We start from the raw sequence: 24199 nt of genomic DNA, 5'->3' as shown, positions 1-24199 counted from the left end.
AGAATTTCAGTTTGGCAGATTTGGTAGAACAGCATCTTGTTTTATGGGGCATCTTTAATTTTCCTGCATTGTGATCCATTTTAGAGATATACTTAAAATAATACATGACTGTAAAGTCAAGAAGCCCTAAAGAGCTTAAGTGAAAACCCACAATTCCTGGCTCTATCCACCTTCACCACCTCTCCACTTGTTTTAGGTGGCCACTGTTTTTTTCCCCCCACAGCTGGTGTTTAGCATGACTTTTAAAGACCCTGCTTGCTATTTCCTCTGTCCTAAAGATGGTCCTGTGAGGTGAAGGGGAAGGGCCAGGGTTTCTTGTCTCCTCTAGAGTGACAGATGGGAAAACTAACCCAAGAAATAAATCCCATTTTCAAGATGGTTTAGGGTTCAGTGTGGTCAGAGCCAAACAAGTCCAAATTCTGTCCTGTTTCTCCAGGTGTAACTGATTAGAACACCCCTTTGAATCCTTGTATCTCTTCTTCATAGTCACTGTCTATAAGCAGAAGGCGAATCTGTCTAATTGGACCTTAATTAAAGAAATGGTGTTATATCACAATTGTTTTCTGATTCTCTTTTGGTATGTCATTATTTTATATAGACATAGAATAGAAACCTGTCATTTTAATAGCTATATGGTATTCCAAGGTGACACTGCCATAGCTTTCTTCTTCATTACCCCCTCTTTTTTGGGGGGGATTTGATAGAGATACAGTGAGGAGTAACTTGCAAAATTATTTGGCAATGGAACTTTTTTCCCCAAAGAAGTTGTATACATTCTCTTCTGTCAAACCTTTTACTTTACTCATGGGGCATGATTTGTTCCTGAAGGCTGTCATTTAAATATTTAATAAAAATAACAAAACAAGGGTTGCTGTGAATGGTTGTGCAAATGAGCACTGCCTGTTATGGGGATCACTGTTTACATTGTAGTGCTTGTGTGCAGTGCTCCCTGGGATCCTGTGATGTACAGTTGAGGTAGTTGAAAGCAACGGAATTTTGGAAGGGGAGGCAATTTACATACAGGGTCAGAAATGAATGTTAAACTTTATTTTTCCAATAAGATAAAATTAAAAAATAGAATGAATTTATTGTATTCCTAACATTTCTTATACTTAAAATGTCTTATGCTTAGAATTTCTGTGGTGTGGTCAACTTTCAACAATGGCTTTCATAAGCCCTTTAAAATTGATTATATTATTAAAATTTAAGAGAGTATATTAGTCATTGCAGTTTTATTGTAATAAGCAAGCTTACAATCTCAGTGGCCTAATGCAATAAAGTTTTATTTTTCTCACAAGTCATATCTTACCATAGTCCAGTACATAATCTTTGTGGATTTTATGCCAATTTTTTTTTGCAAAAAAGTGTGATATGACCATTGTGCAAAGCTTTTTAAAAAATATTTTTAGCCGTAGATGGACACAATACCTTTTATTTATTTATGGTACTGAGGATCAAACCCAGTACTTCACACATGCTAGGCAAGCGCTCTAGCACTGAGTCACAACCCAAGCCCTCTGCAAAGCTTTTTTTTAAAAAAATGTAGTGGTATTACTTAAGATTCATTTATTACTAAACTATCTTTGGTGCAAGAGTAGGATGCACAGAATACTCATGAATATGTGTTACCATGGAGGCAATGATTATGTGCTGCAATATGATAAGTGATTTGCAGGTGTGGGCTCAACCACATAGTCACTCATGGCCTCAGGTCTTTGAATCTGGTGGCTCTCAAGTTAGACCTCTGTGCTCCAGAGTCCTTCACTGTCTCCTTTGCCTCTGACCACCAGATGAGGCAAGAAGGAATGTGGAGAAGTGTGTAGGAGACCTGGGAATGGCATTTGTTACCTTCACCCATGGACCATTGGCCAAAGCTCACTCCATTGGCTCTACCCAACCACAGGGAGGCTGGTAAACTTTACCTATCCCTGTGCCCAGGTGAAAAAGGTCCTGGGGTTTAGGTACAGGGATGGGTCCGTATTGCAATGCTGACCTCTTTTTTTCTATTTTCTTTCCACTCCAGGAGACTTCTTGGCATCATCACAAAAAAAGATGTTCTGAGACATATGGCCCAGATGGCAAACCAGGACCCTGAATCTATCATGTTTAATTAGCAGTAAGGTGGCAATTTTGAGAACACACTGATAATATCATTTTAAAAGAAATAAACAGATGATACCTTACTATCCCCAACGAAAGATCTTGTACTGGGACTAGTGGAAGCAAAAGCTTTTTTTTGAAAGGAGGAGGAGGATGAAACTTTTTTAAAAAACAACAAAACAACAAAAAGAGCAAAACCATCAATGAGTAGACATTTTATAGCTTTGACCCCTTACAAGTTTTGAGCTGTGTTTCTCCGTGGCTGTGCTAACTGCTGTGGGGGCAAGTGGGTGGTGTAAAAATGATGTGCTTCATACGAGGACACAGAACACAAATGCCAAATGGAGGAGCTCTGACCCCTTTGCTCAAGGCTGATGTTTGTAACTTCCTAACACATGTGAAGCTTTGAGTCCAAAAGACAAAGGGGTATTGGCATGTCAACCTTTTTATTTATTATGGTTCCTGAAATGTTGCTGCTATGTTACTAAAATCATACTAAAGACATTTGCACTTACTTCATTGGATGAGAAAAAGAAATGAAAGTTGAACAGTGAAAACTGCAAGTGTGCGCCAGTGAGTCTGCTCGTGACTGGTTTCTTGCTCCTCTTCTCAGCCTGTTAGTTTGCTTATTTACCAGTTTCTGAACCAACACCACGGGAGCCATGATGAGTGTGAAGAAATCATTACTTTCCACAATACTGGCACTTTGGGTCTGGACGATGCACTGTGGGAGCATATAGTGCTCTGTGTAGTTTCCCCTCGTGCAAGCGGACACATCCTTATTTTGAGGGAACATGCACTCGATTGCTGATTTGCATCCCCATTGCATTTGCTTCGTTTATTTATTGCTGTTGCCTGTGCTTTCTTAAATATTGATCAGTCCAGCACTTTCCATGGGTCATGGCCTCTATGCTCCCAACTTGTGATAAGTGTGTTTTAATTCCCAACTGGCATATGCAATAGTCAAAATGGGCTACTGAGTATTACTACTAATTTTTCCTCTCAGGTCTTTTTGGATATGGCTGTGAAGAGGGTGAAGCACATGAATTCTCAGTGGGAACTCCACCAAATAGATTGCAAGAGAAATACTAAATTGATTCTAAATCTGTTCTATTCTCTTCTCTGTGGGATGCAAAATGTCCAGTTTTAATGTCTAAGCATGCACTTTCATACTAGCAATCATAGCACAGAAGGACAGAGTTCAATTTTATATAGCCAATTTAAGCATTGGGCATCTTTGTATTTGAATTTAATGACACATTTATTCGTTTAGTCAGGACGTCTGTCTTTTCTGTGAGAATGAATTAAGCTGTGTTTTAGATCCCCACTGTATGATCTGTATAAGATTTCTCTCACTTGTCCCCTCACTTTAACCATTGTTCTTCCCTTTTCACTGAGTCCTCCTCATCCTTTTCAATCTCATTGTCATTGGATCTTGATGTATGGAGTAGGTGTGCTCTTGACTGCAAATAACAGAAAATTCAACAAACAGCGAAGAACTGAATTAAGAAACCTGGGAGATGTGCACCCCAGGACCGTCTGTATCATATCACCAAGGATCAATCCTTTGGTAGTTTCTACCACCTTATCCTCTGTCCTTTGGTTTATTGCCTCATAATTGTAAGGTGGTTGCTGAATCATCAGGTATCATGTCTGTTTTCTAAGTGAGAAGAGGGAGGAAGAGGCAAGTAACAAGGTGCAATGTCTATATCCAGAGAGCAAAGCTTTCCAGAGATGCTCAGCATACACCCATTGACTGGAATTCTGTCACTTGGCTCCCCCTAGTGCATGAGAGTCTGGGAAGGAAAAAATGAGCTAGGCACACTGCTCTCTGAATGACATTTATATTCTCTTTCTCTTTTGTTGTTTGGTTTGGTTTTGATGTTTTGGTTTTTTTTTTTTTTTTTTCAGTGCAAGGAATGGAACCCAGGGCTTCATGCATGCTAAGCAAGTGCTCTACCTGAGCCACTTTCTCAACCCTAGAGTCTCTTAATGAGGAAGGGGGATTAGGTTTTGGGAGGGGATTGTCTCTGCCACAGTTTCCTCATGTCCCTATCATTGCCCTTCATGTTTTCTTTACTCTCTCATTCTTGACAAACCCCTCCAAACATTCTTTTAACCTTGCTTCCTACTCCTTTTCTTAGATTTGATGTAGAATTCCTAACCAGAATCCATCATTTCTTATCCTCAGTAAGAATTTTTATTTTGGATAAAAACCTAGCTACAAATGGGTTTCTAAGAAATGTTTCATTGTTATAAGAAGATACATCTTCTGTGGATTAAAATTTTCAAGTCAGATCATGCTGACAACTATGGAAAATTTGTTTCTGCCATTAATTGCCCCCCCCTTCCAAAATAACATCTAATAGCCACTTCAGTGTGGAAATATCCAGCTAATAGCAGAGAATTTAGACTGTGGTCTTAGAATGAAATGCATTGTCTCATTCACAGCATGTAAATATTAAGAGCAGATCCTAATCTTGGTGTTGTTATTGGGATTTCCACAGAACATTTGCAAGTGAAGCTGGCTTCTCCTGGACTTTAAATCCAGAATTCTTTAAGATTGCTTCATCTAGTTCCCCTCTTATTCCCTGTGGCTCCACTCAGAGCTTTCCTATAATGGGAAAGAGTATTGGCCATATTCAGGAGGCCTTTCTAGCTGAAACAGGTAGGTTCAAAAAGAATATGAATGAGTGGAAAGAGAGCTAAAGGTCAGTGAGACCACAGAATTGCTTTCCAACCCAGCTGAGACTGTGGATGGCCTGAGGGCATGGTTTACACTTGGCCTGAGGGCCAAGGTTATAAAGAGGGAACTTGAGTTGTCTCCTTCTCCCAGTGCTTAGCACAGAGATGTTGGTGATTCGTGGAAACTGTTGGAAGAGTTACTTGATTGAAATAGCCTAGGTTTCTTTTCCTTTACAAGTTGACCCTCCAATCTGTTGTGGGGTTCAGGATTCCTTAACAGAAAGTCAGGGTCAGAGAGGCAGGTTAAGATCAAGGGTGAGGAGTGTGTAGTGGGGTTGACCACAGCAAATGACCTTCCTCCCAGGGAGCCCACTTCAGCCATGTGGTCCATTTGCCCACTGGCCAAGGTCTCACACAAGCTCTGTGGGGACCATACTGTCCTGCTCTTTGTCACTTTTTCTTATAAAAGTACCCAGCAAGGGACTCTGAGGGTATTCACCATATCCCAATGCAGAACTTCAATCTACTTATCTGGTTATCTGACATGGAGGTGAAATATACATCTTTCAGAATAATGTCTTTTTTTTTTCTTTTCTAAAACCAAAGGCTTTAGGAATTTGCAGAACTTTCTGGATCAAATTTTAAGGTAAAAACCATAAATGCATGATAGAAAAGGATTTTTCTCATGAGGCATATCACCTACTTCTTGCTCTCCCTTCCAATTACTAAGGGAATGGGTTGTAGGACACCAAAATAAAGGGAATCCCGAAAATGATATGTGAATTTTTTTCTAAGTGTTTTTCAGTGCATCCCTTGGGAATGCTGATGTTCCTGTGGCTTTTAGGAAAAGGTAAAATGTGGTAGAAGTAAAGCATTCAAAATTAAGTGCTTGCTGATACTCAGACATGTAGTCTCAAAGTTCTCTATTCAGTAATTCCCAAAGACCCTGTAACAAAGAAGACTTGCAAATATACATTTTGAGCCCTAATAAGTCACAGACACCAAAAATTTTAGATCAGTTTGTTTCATTTAGGTGAGAACTGATTACTTTAAATTATTAACATGTGCAAATTCTGCTTGGAATTCATCATCAGGTGCTGAGCTGGAAAAGATGAGAAACCCAAGAAGAGAACTATTGAATTTCCATGTAATTGTAATATTATGCTTTCATTTTAATTTTGTGTGGGCAGTGTATTATCAAACTTGGCTTTTAACCTTTGAAATGATTTGCATGAGGAGGGAGCCTGTATATCTGACCTGGGAAACATTAACCAGATCCCATTTTCACCGGTGCAGAAATAACTATTTATTTGCCATTGTAGTTGTGCTGGGAATGAGTCTATGTGTGACTTTTATGAGATATATTCACATTTGGTGTCAGAATAACCACATGGCAATATGTTGACTTTTTTTTAATTGTAACACTCTGCATAAATGTTGGCACCTTATTACAAATGAAATGTTTGAACTCTATTTTTAAAAATAAAACAAGCACAGAGTCCTCAAAAAACCTGTTGTAAATGAAGAGATACTGATTTCATAGTATGTTTCTATCCAATAGATCCTCTCAAAACCTGGTCCTGCTGACATTGGTAACACATCCAGCAGAGTTAAAGACCCGACCTTAAGATCATCAACTGATTGTGACACAATTTGGTTGGCTTTACAATCCCTTTTCCTTAGCTGCATGGGTAAGGACCAAATAAAAATTCTGACTGGTGCCGGGCAACAGAGGTGGGTGCCTGTAATCTCAACTACTTGGGAGGTGGAAGCAAGAATATTGCAAGTTCAAGGCCAGTCTGGACAACTTTGCAAAACCCACTTGCAAAAACAACAACAACAACAAAATAACTCAGACTGTGGCTTTAATTTTTTAAGGATGGAACAGGACCACTGTCCTTAGGTCATTTGTGTATTTGTGTGTCTGCTCTGTGTTGGAGGCTGGGGAGTACAACTGAGTCTAACATTCATTCGTTCTTTTACTCTTGAAACAAAACTTTTCCTACCAATTACCTTGGGAATCACAAGGATTTGAATTATGTCCCTCCCCACCAGTTTTTTATTTTGAAAACTTTCAACTTTAAGGAAAATTTGAAAAAGAAAAAGCAGAAAGGAAGGAAGGAAGAAAGAAAAAGAAAGGCAAAAGGGAAAAAAGACTACATACCCTTCACCTTGCCTCATATGGGCAGTTAGAAAAGTGTCCCGCAATAGGGAGGGAACCAGCTGTGGGGACAGCTAGATGAAGGATAGCCTTAGCAGAGGGGACAGCACTTGTGAATAAACTGAGCTGCAAATGGGTCTATGCTTCACCAAAGGTGAATGGCTATATGGGGGTGGGCTCTGAAAGGGAGTGGGGCATTTGAAGTCAGTTTTGTTTTCCCTTTGGGAGGAGAGCAGACACAAGCAGAATCCTTAGGATCTTGAAGAGCCACATAAAGACCTGGACTCACAAGGCTTTCTGGCAGTTAGACAGTAAGTTTGGAAGCCAGGAGTCTAGTAAGGAGACTGTTGCAGATAGATGAGAAATAGGGAGACTTGCTCCAGAGAAGTTCTTGAATTCTGTGTATATTTCCAAGGAACAACCAACAGATTTGCTGGTGTATTGGAGATAAAATGGTACAGCCAAGTTGACATTTACTGAGATGATCTAGGTGAAGCAAGGACCTCCATTTTGGACATGCTGCATGATGGATGTCTAACTGACACCTGTCCCCAGAGTTCAGGGGAATCAAGTGTTGGAGGTAGAAATCAAGCCATTGACATTGGTTGCATTAAAAGTCATTCCTAGTAACTTCTTAGGTCTAATGTTATCCTAAAAGCAAACAAAACCAAAATTCTAAAAAGAATTTCAATATTGAGTTTTCAGGAAGTTACACCAATGTTAGATGCCAGAAGGACAGCTAATAGAATTACAGCTCTGTTGAGTCTTGATTGTTTGACCTTGTCAGACCTCTCTGAGCCTGGGTTTCCCCATCTCTGTGGAGTGGGCTACTGCCCTTGACCCAGCAGCATTGCTGTGAGAATTAAACCAGATCATCACTGTAAAGTGCTTGGCATGGAATATGATCATACAAATGGTAGATTTTATCATTTTCTCCCACTATGAAGCCCTCTCATTACCTTTAATTGGGAATTATTTTGTGTTGTTAAAGGACACATAAAACTTTAATTATAAGAGCCCCAAAATAAACACAGATTGGGTTAGCCAATGCCTCTCTTCTTAACTCCTGCAGTAACTTTTCCAAAACACAAAACAAAACACACACACACACACACACACACTGAACTCAGATCTCTTAAGGGTTGTGAAAAAATTTGCCGACTCCAAATTAATGGGAAGTTATACAAACCATTTGGAAGAAAATTCCATTTTTCTGTAACTTCATATTGTCTCAGAGAGAAGAAAAGAGTAAATAAGCATGGACAAGGCACTAGCCATTGATTAGTTTAAAATTTGGAGCAAGAGTTCATAAAATACAAAAATGTGCATAAGTTGCTCATTTTTAGACAACATAAAACCCAATACTCACCCTCTACACTTTCAGACAGACAAAAAAAAATCTCTCCAGCATGGTTTTCATGTAGAAATGAGTCTGTTAGTAAAACCCATGGAAAAACAACCGTTGTGGGCCTTGGATATTTCCCTTTAACATGATACAGCTAAGAGCCAAAGGGGGATAATGATCAAACAGGATTTGTCCCAAAGGTGACAACCCATCAGTCTTAATTCTTGGGACTTAGCTAAAGCTAGCCAGAATGGTCATGGAAACAAAAGTCTGGGTCATGCACAGGCTTCCCTGGCTTTTGTGGGTTGAGGCAGGACCAGGAACTTCCATCTCTGCCTGAGGCTGTGTGTGCGGGATGCGCACAGGCGCCTGGCGTGCTGTGATTACAGCTCTTCCTCAGTTCATTGGTAGTTAATTGGCTAGAAAGAAGCTACCATATGTGAAAGCAGATAGGGAGCATCTATTTTTGGCAGTTCCTCAACATCGCATTTCATTAAAGAAATGGTTTTTTTCTTTCCGAATGAGCAATAAGCAAAGAGCACCTTGTGGGGATTTCCAAACCCCTTTAGTCAGGGTTTGGCTCACAGAACGAAGGGAGCAATTTATATGTGATTCCAGCGTTTGTTATGGAACACATATTTCAAAGATTAAACAGCCGTCCTCAATCCAAACAGATTCTGTCAGAGAAATTGAAAACACATCCATAAATTCTCGGCCCACAGGCTGCCTGACAGGTTGGGTCCAGAGGATGCTTGCTGGTAGAATATTCCTTCCTTCTACCAGGCTCCGTGTTCATTTCACACACTCACACTCTCAGGGCTTCCACCTGTTTCCAGCTAATACAAACCCAAGCGGAAATTGGAGCTAGCTCCCTTTTGATGAACGGGTTTCCTTTTCTGCCATTTCTCAAACTTCAGCCTGTTCCCAAAAAGACATTTCCAGGAATGGATGCTGGGTGGTTTACATAATCAACAAGGAACTTTCTCCAGGGAGTTGCCAAGCCCGAGTTACTGCCTGGGGCAGGAGTTTCCACCGGGTATTGGAGAGCTGGGCAGAAAGGGCAGGGCTGCTTGCATTGGAGATGCCCCACTGCTCATGGCTCCTGCAGGATACTACTGTTTGTGCTGGATGCTTTCAGGTGCCAGAAGACTAATGGGTTGTGTGGTTCACTAATTTCTGGCAGGTATATGAGAGTCCAGGCAGTCTCTTTTTTATTTCCAACTGAACCTGAGAAGTTAGTTTATTTTAGTGAACACAACCTGTCATCCGTAGGGCAGGGATGCAGGACCTTTCCTTATACTCCATCACCAGAAAGCAACTAGGGCCCACCCTGGCCTGCAGTACTGTAGAGGATGTACCAATCTGAAATGCAGAACCCCAGCCCCATCAAGGTCTGTAGGGGCTGAATTTACATCTTAAGCACCCCAGGTGATTTGTGTGCAGAGTGAAGTCTGAGAAGACCTGCCTTAAGTGACAGGGGTTCGCATGAGATCACCTTCTAAGTTCACGTCCCTCTCTAAGATCCAATGTTCTCCAAGATTCTCTGACTTCCAAAGGAAGAAAGAGGGAGTGATGGCGGCAGTCATCAGGCCAATGAAAGAGCCTAAGAAACAAGTGGAGAGAAACTTGGTAGGCCATCTTGAAGTCCCATTTCTCAGCTCCCAAACTTTCCCCACCACAACAGCCCTCCTGCATGAAGCTGTCTTGGGGATTCTCAACCTGAGCTCTACTGACATCGGGAGCCAGGTGAGTCTTCATGGAGGGGACTTATGCACTGTAGGATGTTGAGTAATTTCCCTGGCCTCTACCTACCAGATGCCAGTAGCTGTTCCCCCAGTTGTGACAACTCAAAATGTCTCCAGACATCACTGAGTATCCTGGTGGGGTGGTTACAAATTCCCCTTTCCTTGCTCTAATTGCACAGAAGGAATACTGTGGTTTACAAAGCGGGGAAAAGGGAACACTCTTTTTGTTGTTTTGGTGGACTTTTTGTAAAACTAGGTGAAAATCCCTAGTGTCAAGCAAAGACTGAGAACTCCTTGCCTGCTGTGGTGCATCTGCATGGCTGTAGAGGAAATTTCTCCTTAGCTTTTAAGCAGAAAGCCACACTCTAAGAAAAGCAGGTGCATTTGCTTCTTTCTGAGTACCCAATGGTAAACCCAAGATTTTCTGTGGGCTTCAGTCTCACGCCAATTAATGATTTTGATACAAATGATTTCATTTTCTCAGGTCTGGGTGATCATCCTCATCTTCCTTCTTCAGTTGCCCCACTCCTCCGCATACATGCAAGCAGAGAGAGAAATCACTCTTGTCATTAGAAAGAATACCAACTAATAGCCAGGCACAGTGGTGCATGCCTGTAATCCTGAAGACTCGGGAGGCTGAGACAGGAGGATTGAAAGTTCAAGGCCAGCCTCAGCAACTTAGCAAGACCCTGTCTCAAAATGAGCAATAAAAAGGGCTGGGGATGTAGCTAAGTGGTAAAGCACCCCTGTGTTAAATTTCTGGTACAAACAAACAAACAAACAAACAAAAACCACAATTACTTCCTTGAATCAACTTTGAAAAATGTTGTGTCTTTATTGGGAGCTTAGAGGTAAACAAATCATAGTACATGGCTAAATTCATCCCACCACTTGTTTTTGTAGGTAAAGTTTTTTTTGGAAAACAGCCACACCTGTTTATGTTTCATCTGTGACTATTTGTTTGATTTTGTCTATGGCTGCTTTTGCACTACAATGGCACAGGTAAGTAATTGCAACAGACATCTGTCCTGCAAAGCCTAAAATATTTACTATCAGGCCCTTTAAGGAAAGTTTGCTGGCCCCTTAGAGTAAATTAGGGTCACTTAGACCATTGGATAGCCACCAAGAGTAATTTAACTTTCTTATAACCAGTGGAAAATATGAAGAAATGTTTTAAAAACAGAATCAAGGAGAAACATGTATGTCTAATAAGATGGATTTGTTAAAATGCTTTTTTATCCTCCAAGTATGCAAGAAATATCAGTCTGACTTAGATATTAATAGTGGTATGAATGGCCTCTGTTAAATTTAAATGTATTCTGTGAGGGAAAATGGACCTAACATTTGAGTAGCTCTGTGTCATTTACAAAGATTTTAGCATTTACTTATATTTATTAGTCTCAATGATCCTGTGAAGAAAATTTATTATTCCCATTATTTGGAAAGTGATACTGAGACTCAGAGAGGTTAAAGCACAGGATAATCATCTATCTATGGAGATTTTACAAAACACTGAGTCCTGGAGCCATGCCCTGAGATTTTGATTAAGTCACTCTTAGGTGAGGTCTGCTATCAACTTTATAAAAGGTGGATGTGTGATTCTGACGTGGGTCAAGACTGAGAAGCTCTGGACTCCATGAACTTGCCCAGGTTGATATAGGTAGGAAGTAGTCTGCTGGGGGGGAACTCAAGGCTCTTGGTAACTTCGAGTTCAGGAACATTTTCCTTTCACATGTCAACCCACCTGAGCTCTAACCTTCTCAATACAAGTGGTTGGTCTAACCTTGTGGTTCTCAAAGCATGATCCTTGGACTAGCAACATCAGGATCGCTGGGAATTGATTAGAAATACAAATTCTCTACCCTGATCTGGGCTGAGTCAGAAAGTGCAGGGGCTGGGCCTATCCATCTGTGTTTTAACAAGCCCTCCAGCTGATTCTGAGGCAGCTGCAGTTTGAGACCCACAGGCCTATGGAAGTGGGATAGGGAATAGATGAGTTTTCATGGTGATAAGGTGCTAAAACCAGCACACACGCACATGCATACACATGCACATATGCTGTGTGCACGCCTGGAAAAGACCCTGCCTTTGGAAAATTAGCACTAGGTGTGGAGGGGCAGAATGAGTGTGAGAAGTGATGGGAAAAGGAAGAGTCCATAGGCATCTGGGGAAGTATGAAGAAGCCAGGGTGGCACAGGACCTCACCAGCATCCCAATATGAGCATCTGCAAACTTAATTTGCCTGTGGGCAGCCTAGAAGGTGTTAGTGAAAATTTGTGCATTCCTTCACTGTGCTGGCAAGTTAGAGGATTTTGTTGTTTGTTTTGCTGTTTCATTTTTTGCTTTTTAAAGTTCCTTTTCCTGATTCAAGCACTTTGTAGAGATGAACATTCTTGTGTGATTAAATGAGCCCCCTTCTGCTTAGAGCCAGAGTCACATTCTTTGCTTCGATTTGATCCCAGGTGCTCCTTTTTAATTGCATTTCGTATTCAACTGTGTAGCCATCCCCTTCCAGGAGAGGGCTGGCCCCTAATCACCACAGTTCTTTTGCCCCTGCAGCTGGGACTTCAAAGGCCCCAGAAGTCATATTGTAATGTGAGCTCCAAATTGTCCCTGAGAAGGAACCCAGACAGACATCCTCAGTCAAGACTCATCAAGGGGAAGGGATACCTTAGTGTGGCATGGGGTGAAAGAATGCGGCCTTATCCTCAGTCTCTCTCAGAGCCACTTCCCTCCCCCAAAGCACCGCCATTCCCAATCTGAAAACCACAGCAAGACATACATAATTCAAGGCTATCCAACGGTCTCCCAGAGAGAGGGGACAGACATGTATGCCCAGAAAAGAATGTTTGTTTCAAGCAAATGTTCACAGCGCCAGCTGCCAATGGGAGAAGAAAAGCAGAGAGGAGGACTCCCACAGGCCGACATGGGAAAGTATAAACAACCATTCCAGGCTCCACAGAAGGGCGCAGGGTAGGTGAGATCACATCGTCTGATTTGGCTTTTGTTTTTATAATCACTGGACCTACAGAATGTAACTGCAAAGCACATGCTGTTTCCAGAATGGGTGGGACCATGTGAGCTCATGACAGTTTCAAGTCGGCACTTTGACATTCAAGTTGGACTCCAAGAGTTAACAAGAGCAGGCCTTGCTTTAAATAGTAGTTTAATTTTAACTTCCAAAGCACGGTCCCTGGAAGCAGATGGGGTAACTTGTGCTTCTATTTTCTTTCTTCAGCACGGAGCTAATATAGAATATTGATTCCTAATGTGGGAATTCAGTGGGTGAAAAACTGGGGTTGACTTTCTTGGTCAAATCCACAAATTTCTCAAGGTCTGGGAGCTATAGCTCCATTATCTTTCTTCAGTGTCAGTTCTAGTTTTGTGAATATTGAGGACAATCAATGTATATTTTGGAGAATAGATCAATGCTGAAAGCCTATTTCTCTTTTAGAGAAAATCATGAAAATCACCCTGACAGAGTTTTCTGGAGATGTAGAGTATTTCCCTCCCAAAGGCCCATCTGCCATTGTGTAAAATGTCACATAAAACACTAGGTGTCAAAAGAAAATGGCAATCGGCTTGGGGCTGCATGGCCTGAGAGGGGCTGCTTAGTTGAGAAACCCTGAACTTCCAGAGTGAATATGAAAGTGGAGTCTGAAGACCATCCATGCCCTGGCATATCTTTGATCAAACTGAACCTGCAAAGAAGCGTGGCAGGCTCTAAATGCCACAGAGACTAACTGCTTAGAAAATCCACGCCAGTGACTTCACTGAACATGTCACATCAAAGGAGAAAAATGCCCCACTGGCTGGAAAGTTCTTTTGGTGTTCAATGTCAAGAGAGAATAGAAATGAGATTAAATTTCGGTATTTCTGGATTTGGTTAATAGATTCTCTCTCTTTCAAATAAAAGAACTTTAAGTGATTCTGTTGCTTTAGTAGAAAAAGATCCAGAAGGTGTATCTGACGAGGTCTGAAGGGGAATAAAAATATAGCTGTAGATAGAGAGAGCATCATAATTTTAGAGAATTGGTTTAAGAAATTATTTTCAGCCACCACATGGAAGATAGCTACAATTCAGTGCAGATACTTCCAAAGGTAGACTCCAGGTTTGTAGGAAAATACTAGGATACTCTTTGCAATGTGACTGAAGGACTTAAGGCCACCTCAAAATATGCTGCTCTGGAATAATGGCTATTTTTAATTAAAGGCACTTAATAAACAGCAGGTGCAGGCTGGGGATGTGGTTCAGTGGTAGAACACTTGCCCTAGCATGTGCAAGACTCTGGGTTCCATCCCCAGTCCCCCCTGACACATATACAAACATACACACAAATACCCCCAATCCCAGTACGTGCAGGGGTGCAGAAAGATCACATTGATCTTCATTCTGTTTCTTAAAAGCAGGAGGTAAAATTCCCATGTGAAAAATGTCCTTCTTATATGAAATGGAATAACCTTATTATCATCAAAGTTGTGAGGTTGAAACTGAGAGAACGCTGTACAGAACTTGTTAAAGTAGCTCTAATCTTTCAAGCCTCCCTACATAATTTAGTTGATTCTCACAACTCACTATTCTTTGTCCAATTCCATATATATGAGATTGACTCTAACTGCTTTTCTTTATGAGGTTCTTCATTCTTTATGAGGGCTCACGTGTCTCATAAAACTTGTATTAGATAAATTTGTATGCTTTTCTCCTCTTAAGATATCTTACATAAATTTAATTCTCAGGCCCAACCAGAAACATAAGAAAATGGAGGTGAGTTTTGCTACTTCAACAGCTTCTTTCTTTAGGATGCAAGGAGTCTAAAGAGAATGTTGGAGAATAATATTGGATGAATAAAAATACTAATTCATATTTTATTTAAAGAAAGAATATTATGTATTTTGAGTATTTCATGTCATTAAAGAATCACTTATCCCCCACTTTGCAGTTGCTAATGCAGAGCTTCCTTGGTGGATATCAGCTCTGGTACCCTACAACGGCCATGAAAACTCATGGCATCATGTACCCAGAAGATTCCATAGTTAAGGTCCAAGAAGTCGAAGGTAGTGCAAACATTTCATTTATGTTTCCTTTAGTTGCCCTGGGTCAAAAGGTCAAAAGGTCAAGCCGACTTCTTTTTCCTCCTTTTCTCTCACATTCATTCCAAGTGTCTGGCTCCATCCCACTGCCCCTCCTATGCTTGAGATAAAAAATGCCATTTCTCTTTAGCTTGTGCCAGCCAAAGTGTCCCCAGCCACCTTGGAGTCTTTTGTGTTTTGGAGGGAAGCAACCACAAGTTAAATAAGTCTCTACTCACTTAAATCTATCACTTTTCACAATCATGGTTGACAGATTTTTATTTGCTAAAACTCAACTTCACCCCACTTGGAACTAAAGGTCTGAAAAAGCCAGATTGGGAACCAGGTGTTGCCAAAGCAGAACCACTTTAACTGGGATCTGATTTAGGATCATATTATTCTGACCATCATCTTTATATAGGCAAGGCCAGATGAAGCTTCCCTGTTGAAGAGCTTTGCCTTTGGCATAGAATGGACATGATTTTGAGTCTAGGCTCTGCTGCTTCCTAGCGGTGTAAACTTCAGCAAATTACTTGACCTAAGATTTAGTTTTCCCATCTATAAAAGATGTTAATTAATCTATCTATATGTACTTGTTGAGCATGGTAGCTGGCATACATAGCATAAATGCTCACAAACATGATTGTGACAGAGAAAGATGATGCTCACCAAATCCATGTTCTCCCTCTTTTCTAGGCTCACAGCTAGACCACATTTTCCAACTTCCCTTCCAGGTAGGTGTGGTCATGTACTGGTTCAGCCAATGGAATGTGAGTAGAAAGGAGGTTCATAAACCCCAGGTGTGATCTTCTTTCTTCCTCTCTGCTGGATTAGAATGGAGATGGCCCAGGGTGACCATGGAAGCCATGTGTTGGAGATGGCAGCTCTGCTGTCAGCCTGAGCCTCTGAAGGACTGTGGAGGAGGACTTGCCAGTGGCCTGTTTACCTGCCTAGTACTATCATGTGAGTAAGGGATCAAACTCTGTGGCACTGAGTCATTTTCCATTTCGGGGTCAGTTTGATAAAGCAAATAGTCTACCCAGGCTCAGCAGTTATTACCATTATAAATTTCTATAAGGCTACAGTTTTATGAAGTCAGCTTGTAGCAGCTCACAAGAGCTAATGGGTAAATTTGCAGGAGTTTCATGAACCATTGATGTCGTACTCCTAGCTTAAAATCAGCCATGATGGGAATGGTTACACCACAGATATTGGCAGATACTATAAACCAGACCCCCTTTTCCCCACTGGAATATTTACCAGAATACCACTTACAGGAAATAGATCATTTTCCTCTTTGTCTTGTCCCAATCCTTTATAACCTAGTGCATTTTATATATGTATGACCCAAAAAGTGTTTGTGGCTGTGAACCAGGATAAAACTTAAACAGATTACGAGAGGAAACATAAAAGAATGAAAGCTAATACTTAGGGTTAGATGAAACATGTAAAGAAGGGGTAATCTTTACCCTTCTAAAATAAGGATATCTGGGGCTAGGGATATATTTTGATGTCTTGATTCTCTTTAGAAATTTCAGGTCTTCAACCTCCTTTACCTCCCCTACCTTGACTGGTTGTCACTGGTCTCTCCGCAAGTGAGGGTCTTCTGAAGCACATGGATTCTCTCCTCACTCCCAAGCACTCCATAATGACAAGCACTGGTAAGGTGTCTTCATGCTCCTACAAAAGAGGCTGAAGCCAGCACAGAGGGGGCTGCCTCAGTCTGGGCTCCCCAGACAGTAGACCTTGGGACAAAGAGTCAAATACAACATATTTATCTGGAATGTGATGCCAGGAAATGGCCTAAGGGAGTAGGGAAGAAGGGAAGCAGGGAAGGGGAGGCAGTCAACAAAGGGGATGTTATCTAGCTGTGGGCAGCTGGAGGAACTGGCAAGCAATATAGAATATGCATTTCAGAGTTCTTGTTCCAAAATGGGACAAGAGGCCTGGGCTCTATTAGCTCTCTTTCAGTCACTGGTCAGTGTGGTGCCATATGCCTAGGATTCCCAAAGCCACTTCAGACAACCAGATGGTCTGTTCTTTCACAACCTAACCCTGAGACTCTCTTTACTCTGCCACGTCTTCCTTATGTGTGAGGCCATACTTATCAGAAGTGAGCTAACTCCTTTATTCTGGATTTCACATGTATTCTCTTAGCAGCCCTCAGTTGTGACTACAATCACATACCACCCAGACTTCTGTATGTACTTAATTCCCTTTGGTACATTCTTGTACACGAACAATTTAAATCACAATGTCAAAACTTAAATGAGGATCCTTCTGTTATAGTATAACATGATTATGGTCACCTTGAGTTAAATATATGTTTTATTGGAATTTCTGCACTGTGATAGACACAAAAACTGCCCCCAGTGAATATTTTGTCCTACATGGCAAAATGGACTTTGTAGATGTGATTAAAGATTTTCCTGGTTTATCCAGATGGGCCCAAAGTGATCATAAGAGTTCTCATAAGAGGGAAGTAGAATGGTCAGGGTCAGAGAAGGAGGTATAACCACAGAAGCAGATCTAAGTAATGCAGAACCATGAGAAAAAACATGGGCACCTTCTAAAAGTTGGAAAAGGCAAAGGTTATCCCCTAAATCCTGCAGAAAGAATGCAGCTGTACCAACCCCTTTATATCAGCCCGTAAGGTCCATTCAGGCTTCTGCCTTCTAGAACTGTGAAAGAGTATATGTGCGTTGTTTTAAGCCACCAAGTTTGTGGTAATTTGTTGTGACAGCAATATGAAACTAATATGTGTTCAAGTTTTTAAAGTTATCTATTTTTTAATTGCTTTTTGGGGATCCAGCAAAATTGTGATTTTGGCTGTCTTTTTTCAGCTCGTTTCAGGAATCAACTTTGTGGATTAACCGAAACCAAATCAAGGTCTGGGTTGTCTACTCTCTGAGGTCCACTTTCATTACTGCCTGGTGGCTTCTCAGGTCAGAAACCCTGGCCTCACACATAGGTAGGCTACATGGTGGGCTATTGCCCCAGGGAAATTGGCTGCCAATGGCACCTGCAGATTGTTGTTCAATTATTCTGGATTAACTGCTGCCTTTGATTACCTGCACATTTTTTTTTTTTTTTTGGTGTGGCTAATCCTTCATCCAGATAATTAAAACTTCTCCTCCAGAACATGCTATGTTCTGGGGCACTTGAAATCCTATGGTTTTGCTCCTCTGTTTCTTGGGGAGTGCCTTTAAAGCACCAATAAATTATGTGCTTGCCAAATCACTTGACTATTCCATGAATGTGCTTCATTCTGGTTAATAAAAGAAAATGTTTCCTGAACACTTCACTGTGCCAAACTCTAGGCTGAACACTTTTTATGTTCGTTGCACTTTTGAATACTCACTCTGAGCTGAGTGCACTATGGCTCCTCACATTTTACAGATGAGCACATGAGGGTTGGAGAGGTTTTGTAGTTTGTGGATACTCCCATGCCTCATGCATGGCAGAGTTCTACTCTGAAGCCAAGTAACTCAATTCTCAAACCCACACTTCTAATCAGCAATGATATTACTACACCGTTTTTGGAAATGACCTAAGTTTTTTTCCCAGAATTAGAGCTGAAGTTAGCATCTTGCTTTAACTGGGAGTAAAAATTCCAAGAGTCAGGAGGCCAAAATCACCCCTGTGTTAACTATGCATTTTCTCCGGGACACATGCTTGTCTGATGCATGAGAGGGACTGTATGTGTGGTGGTCCCGTGCTCCTTTTTATTTCAGAATACCGGACTTCACCTCCACCATGCAAAGAAGTGAAGACTAGAAGTCTTTTAATGTTTAGTGATCAAAATGGATTAAAAAGGTTTCCTGTTTGTGTCCATTGGTGTCTCGGAGAGAGGCCTAATTAACAAAGACAGTTAGTGGTTATTTCTGCATTTCAGCTGCCACAGTTCAGTTTTATTTCCCATCTGCTTTGCCTGTTGATGGCCCTACCCTGCTGTTCAGTTGATCTGATGGCTAACTCAAATACTTGAGAGTTCCTTTCTTTTATATTAGAGGCAAAAATACCAACACAGGGCTTCTTGATAAGGGGTGATTTTTCTCCTCAGGGGACATTTGGCAATATCTGTAGACATTGGGGGAGGATGCTACTGGTATCTAGTGGATTGTATTAGTTTCCTGATATTGGTGTACACATCAAAATGCCACAAACTTGGTGGCCTAAATGAACAGATATTTATCCTCTCACGCTTCTGGAGGTCAGAAGTCTGAAATGGAGGTGCCAGCAGGGTTGGTCCCTCTAGAGGCTCCAAGGGAGAAACCTTTCCATGCCTCTCCTAGATTCTGGAGACTGCAGCTATTGTTGGTATTTCATGGCTTGTGGCTGCATCACTCTGGTCTCTGCCTCAGACTTTCTATGGCATTCTTCTCTGTCTTGCATCTCAAATCACCCTTTCCTCTCTCTTATAAGGGCACCTGTCATTGGATTTAGGGCCTGTCCTGAAATCGGGCGAGCTCATTTTGAGATCCTTAACTTGATTACATCTGCAAAGACAAATGCTATTTCCAAATAAGGTCACATTCACAGATGCTGCAGGTTAGGACTTGGGAATATCTTTGGGGGAGATGCTACTTAACTTGCTACATGAATAGAGGTCAGGGAGGCTAATCAACTCTACAATGCCCAGGACAGCCTTAAAACAAACAGGTTGAGAAACACTGCTCTGCCCCAAGTGAAAAAAATTTTCTAAAGCAGAGAACACCTCTCCTCATGTTTCAAGCCTTCAACCAGCCATGACACACAGTGCCACCCAATGCAGGCAATGGGGCCAGATGCCAACTAGCACCTCCATGTTCTGCAGTGTGAACCATCATTTCCAATATGTGGAGGCCACTTGTGCCCAGTAGGTGGCATTCAAATACCCCATATAACTGAGCCTGGTGAGCAGATAACAAAAAGGGTAAGAAATTAATGCAACGTGCTGAAATGTGTAGATTCAGGTATATAAATCTATAATTTGCATTTCTCTCTTAAATGCAACTTAAGAATATCTGATTTCCTAACATAGGTTCTCAAGATTTCTGCCTTCTCTATCCCCCTTGTGTACCTTAATGATTAATCTATTTGGAAAAAGTGAGAATTTATACCAGAGTATCCCAAAGTTTTCTATATGGGACTAGATAATAAACATTATGGGCTTTGCAGACCAAGAGTTAAAACTGAGGATATCATGTGGGTACTGATATAATAAGGGAGATAAATCCTGCTACACCCTGTCCCATTTGCCTGGAGTGGCTGGTCCTGGGGCTTGGGTGATTTTGTGCCCAGTTACTACTTGCTGTAGACTTTCTCATGAGGAAGAGTGACTGACTCTAGTGTTGAAGCCTGGTTTCAGGGGTGGGGGAGGGCATGTGGTAAGTGGGACTGGGGGAGGCTTGTTACCTTGATAAGTTTTACTCTTCACCTTGGTGATACCCAGGTCCTGGTATACCCTTATGTACTCCTGGAGATCTAGGCCATTTGACTTGGTTTCTGGCCAGAAGGTTCCTAGACTGCTGTATGCCTAGCAGTTGTCAACAGCAAAGGCTGTTGCATCTCAATGTGTAGATGCTGGCCAGTATACTCCCTGAGCAGTAGCTACTGACCTGGGAGGCAGGCTCTAGGAGCAGAGGCAGAAATAGGACTGGAGGAAGATGCCCTGGCTGGTATCCCAGCTCATCATGTCAGTCTGTTCCTGTCATGTCTTCTGGCTATACAGACACAGGCTGTGGGCTGGATTTGGCCCACTGGCCATAGTTGCCAGACCCCTGCTTGACCATATGACAAATACTCAATTAGTCCTTTTTGGCTTGTCAAACTGCATGCTTCCTTTGTGAAAGCATAATGTTGAAAGCAGTGGGAACCATCTGATTCCCTTTTGTTAAGCCAGACCCTGGGTTTTTATAGATTATACATCAAGGTTTAAAAAAATGAGTGCTGCAAAGCTTCCCTTTGCAAATTAGTAGGCAGGCCAAAAGGTGCAAAGGAATAAGATGCTGAAAGAGATGTTTTTGCCCTTTGTGTTTTAAAGTTTAGTTCCTTTCCTTGTAAACTCCCAGTCATCCTATTGGAGTGCATAATCCTGAAAAAATTCAGGCACTAGAGATCAGATCCTATTTATTCTTGTGATATATGTTTAGTTTTGGCAAACTAATGTTTTGGGAATGGTGATCAATGAACTTATCTTGTCTTTTATCATATAATCCTCAAAGACAAATATTGGAAGCAGTGTGTTTGGAAAGAATAAAAGAGCAGTGAACTCCAACATCCAAAGTTTTAAATGTCATGAACTGCACGCTGCATGAGTCAACCATCTGGCATTTGCAATGTGGATGCATTGGGTAAGACAAAATGCCTTCATAGTCAAACCCCAGAAAATTGTCTGCTATCACAGTAGCGACTGCTGTCTGCCAGCAAGTGTTCATCCCTCGCTTAGAAACATCATCAAAATGTGTTCTGGGAAGTGAGATGCCACCTCCCATTTTATTTCTCTGACCTCATACTATATCCTTCTTTGGATGTGAACTTCCCAATCTTCTCTAAGCAGGTTAAGATGAGGTTGGTGGGATGTCAGCTCTTGCACTCCTTCTTTTTGAGCTTGATCAAAAAGCCTGGGGCCCTTTCCAGTATCCTTAATTGTGCACAAATTCATAGCTAACTAAAATTCTGGCCCGTCACTGTGCCATGGAAGTGATCAACAATCACCAGAAACAGAGGTATAGGAAAGAGGGCAGAAATTGGTTTCAGACTTCCCAAACTGTATTCCAGTCTCAGTGAATAATTGGATTTAGTGATCTGATTGGCACTGACAAGGAAAATATCTTGGAGAGCTTGATGTTCAGAGACATGGCCAAAGATGGTAGAATGGCTCACTTGTGTCCCCAGACTCAAATCCTTGCCAATGCCCAGACAGATGGAGTCTGTGTGAGGAAAGAGGCACTGGAGGGGGGTCTGCCTGCCTCCTGGGTCCTTCTTCACCTTCTGTGGCACCTGCTATTTCTCTACTGGGGTTTTTACTGGGCCTGTGCAACATGTCTATAACTTTTGAGAAGAGTAACAGTAATCGATATTCTCCTTCCAGCCTTAAATATCAGGCCCACAGTGTTTCAGCTATGGCATGCTCGTCTGTACAATCTCTTTCAATGACCTTATCTAGGCTCTTGGTTTTGACCCTCTCTACCCAATCCCTGACTTGGGTCTGTCTCCAAAACTCAAGACTGTCTTCTCTAACTTCCAGTTTGGATGCAGCTGCAGGCCCCCAGGGGCACTCAGACTCAATGTATGTCTACAAGACACACCCTTTACACTGAAAGACACCAATAGAGTGAAAGATTTGGTATTTCTAAGGAGATTTGGCATTTACCAAAGATTGGCATCCCCACATATGTGGGAGGAGGCAGATGGGGAGGAGTCAGTGAGGACACTTCATCTTACTGGAGCTGACTGGGAGAACAAAGAGATGGTGAGAGATGGACATAGTAGCGACTGTGATGGGGGTGACAATAATGAGCAACTTTGAAGAGGAAAATGGGGTATGTTATTTTTTGGTTGCAAATTAGAAAGATACAACTCGAACTACTTTAAACACATATGCACAATTAGAAAAAAAGAAAAAAAAAAGAGATTTTATACTTTTACTGGCTCAAGGAACTAGGATGTTGTTTTAGGAATAGTTGGAGCCAGGTATTCCTATGATTCCACCTGTTACAGACTGAGTTCCTTCATAAAGGAGGCCAAGGCAAAAGCTTGTGTGTAGTAGTTTATTTGAGAGCAGCATTAGAAAGGGGATGCAGGAGAGCTGAGAAGGATGCAAATGAGTTAGCTGGCACTGTGGGAAACCAGAGCTTAATAATGTGGCCTCTTCAGGAGAGCTTTGTAGAATGCATTTCTGGAATGACCTTCCAGGAGACAGAAGTGGGAAACATTTATTTATAAGCACTGTGCCCCACTCATCAAGTGTGGCCCCGTGGGTGTTGATGCCCCCACATTTAGAGGTTATACGTTTGAATGCTGAATAGTCTCTACAGGTGCCTCACAAGGAAGCCTCAGGGTACAAAGTGAATACATCGAAGCCTCAGAGAAGTCTAAGGAGGAGAACACTGCCAGGTTGCACCTGCAGAAGGCCATCAAAGCCAGCATGGGATTGATCTCAGCAGCAGTGGGTGGAGTAAGGGCAGAGGCCAAGAGGATTTGAAGTGGAGCATAAATGTTTCTTATCCATCATCAATGTAGATCATCTCCCTGGCTCTTGGTGTATCTTTGGACTCTGTTTGCCTCTGCCTGACTCTCAGGGTTATCCATGTGGTGACAAGATATCTCCAGGAAGCTCCAAACTTATGTGGTCCTTAGAGTTAATTATTGCAGAGAAAGAGACAGACCTGGCTAGTCCATGCATAATGTTCAAAACAGATTCTGATTCTACTTGAAGCATGTGCTCAGTCCTATGACCAGGAAAGCAAAAGGCTTCAAGTCTGCTCTGCTTGGATCACTTGGAGTTGGGGGTAGGCCATTTCCCAATGGAAAGTGGCTGGTTGTGGTGCATGGAATATTACTTGGATCCTCCTTCAAGCTTAAAGAGAAAAATTGCTGCCCAAAAGTTGAGAAGAATGTGTGGCTGCCTGCCTCAGCTTTAGAGTCAAGGTCATGATCTTCTTAGGGCAATTCCTGGCCAAGGACCAAATGAAGCAATGCTATAGAGACCCTGGTTATTTGTAACTAACACAAGACTCCTCTAAGGGCAATCTTTGCTCTGGTACTTCCAGAGCATGGGTTGATGGAAAAATGATCAGGTCAACATTATAGTCTAGAAGCTTCCTGTGCCAAATGCTGCTTCCTCCCTTTCCTTTCTCAGGTATTAGTCTCTAATCAACCTGTTGCATTCCTAACCTATCTCAGTGCCTGCTTCCTATTGAATCTAGCTGACACATAGGAAAATAAACAAGCAGCTGATGTTTTCAGAGGACTTGAAAAATGAAGGAAGAAAGGGAAAAGAAGAAAATGCTAGCTACACTTTGGGGAAAAGCATAACTGCAGCCAGGCCTCTCCTCATGGTGGCTTTGACTCTGCGCAGACCCTCATGTAGAACTACATGAATTTCAG

The 24199-nt window shown here is 41.7% G+C and overlaps 1 protein-coding gene and 2 long non-coding RNA genes across 5 annotated transcripts in view; 2 read left to right on the top strand and 1 right to left on the bottom strand.

The window, feature by feature from the left end:
* CLCN4 (chloride voltage-gated channel 4) overlaps positions 1 to 6310 on the top strand; it is a gene marked incomplete at its 3' end in the record, with an annotated part of 70958 nt that extends 64648 nt beyond the window's left edge. For all 3 annotated transcript variants that reach the window (XM_079123148.1, XM_079123147.1, XM_079123146.1), the window contains one exon: positions 2024 to 6310. In XM_079123148.1, coding sequence (XP_078979274.1) covers positions 2024 to 2114 — 91 coding nt within the window. The remainder of the gene's footprint in view (positions 1 to 2023) is intronic.
* The window catches only part of LOC306650885, a 461164-nt gene that overhangs the window by 427846 nt on the left and 9119 nt on the right, over positions 1 to 24199 (bottom strand). The window lies entirely within an intron of this gene.
* LOC306650600 lies at positions 14956 to 17511 on the top strand. The gene is made up of 4 exons (XR_013760967.1): positions 14956 to 15091; positions 15803 to 15840; positions 15941 to 16069; positions 16636 to 17511. It is a non-coding gene; the product is annotated as an uncharacterized lncRNA (long non-coding RNA).

Source organism: Sciurus vulgaris, assembly GCF_902686455.1.
Source record: "Sciurus vulgaris genome assembly, chromosome: X".
Taxonomy (NCBI): domain Eukaryota; kingdom Metazoa; phylum Chordata; class Mammalia; order Rodentia; family Sciuridae; genus Sciurus; species Sciurus vulgaris.
This window is presented reverse-complemented; position numbering and strand designations above follow the sequence as displayed.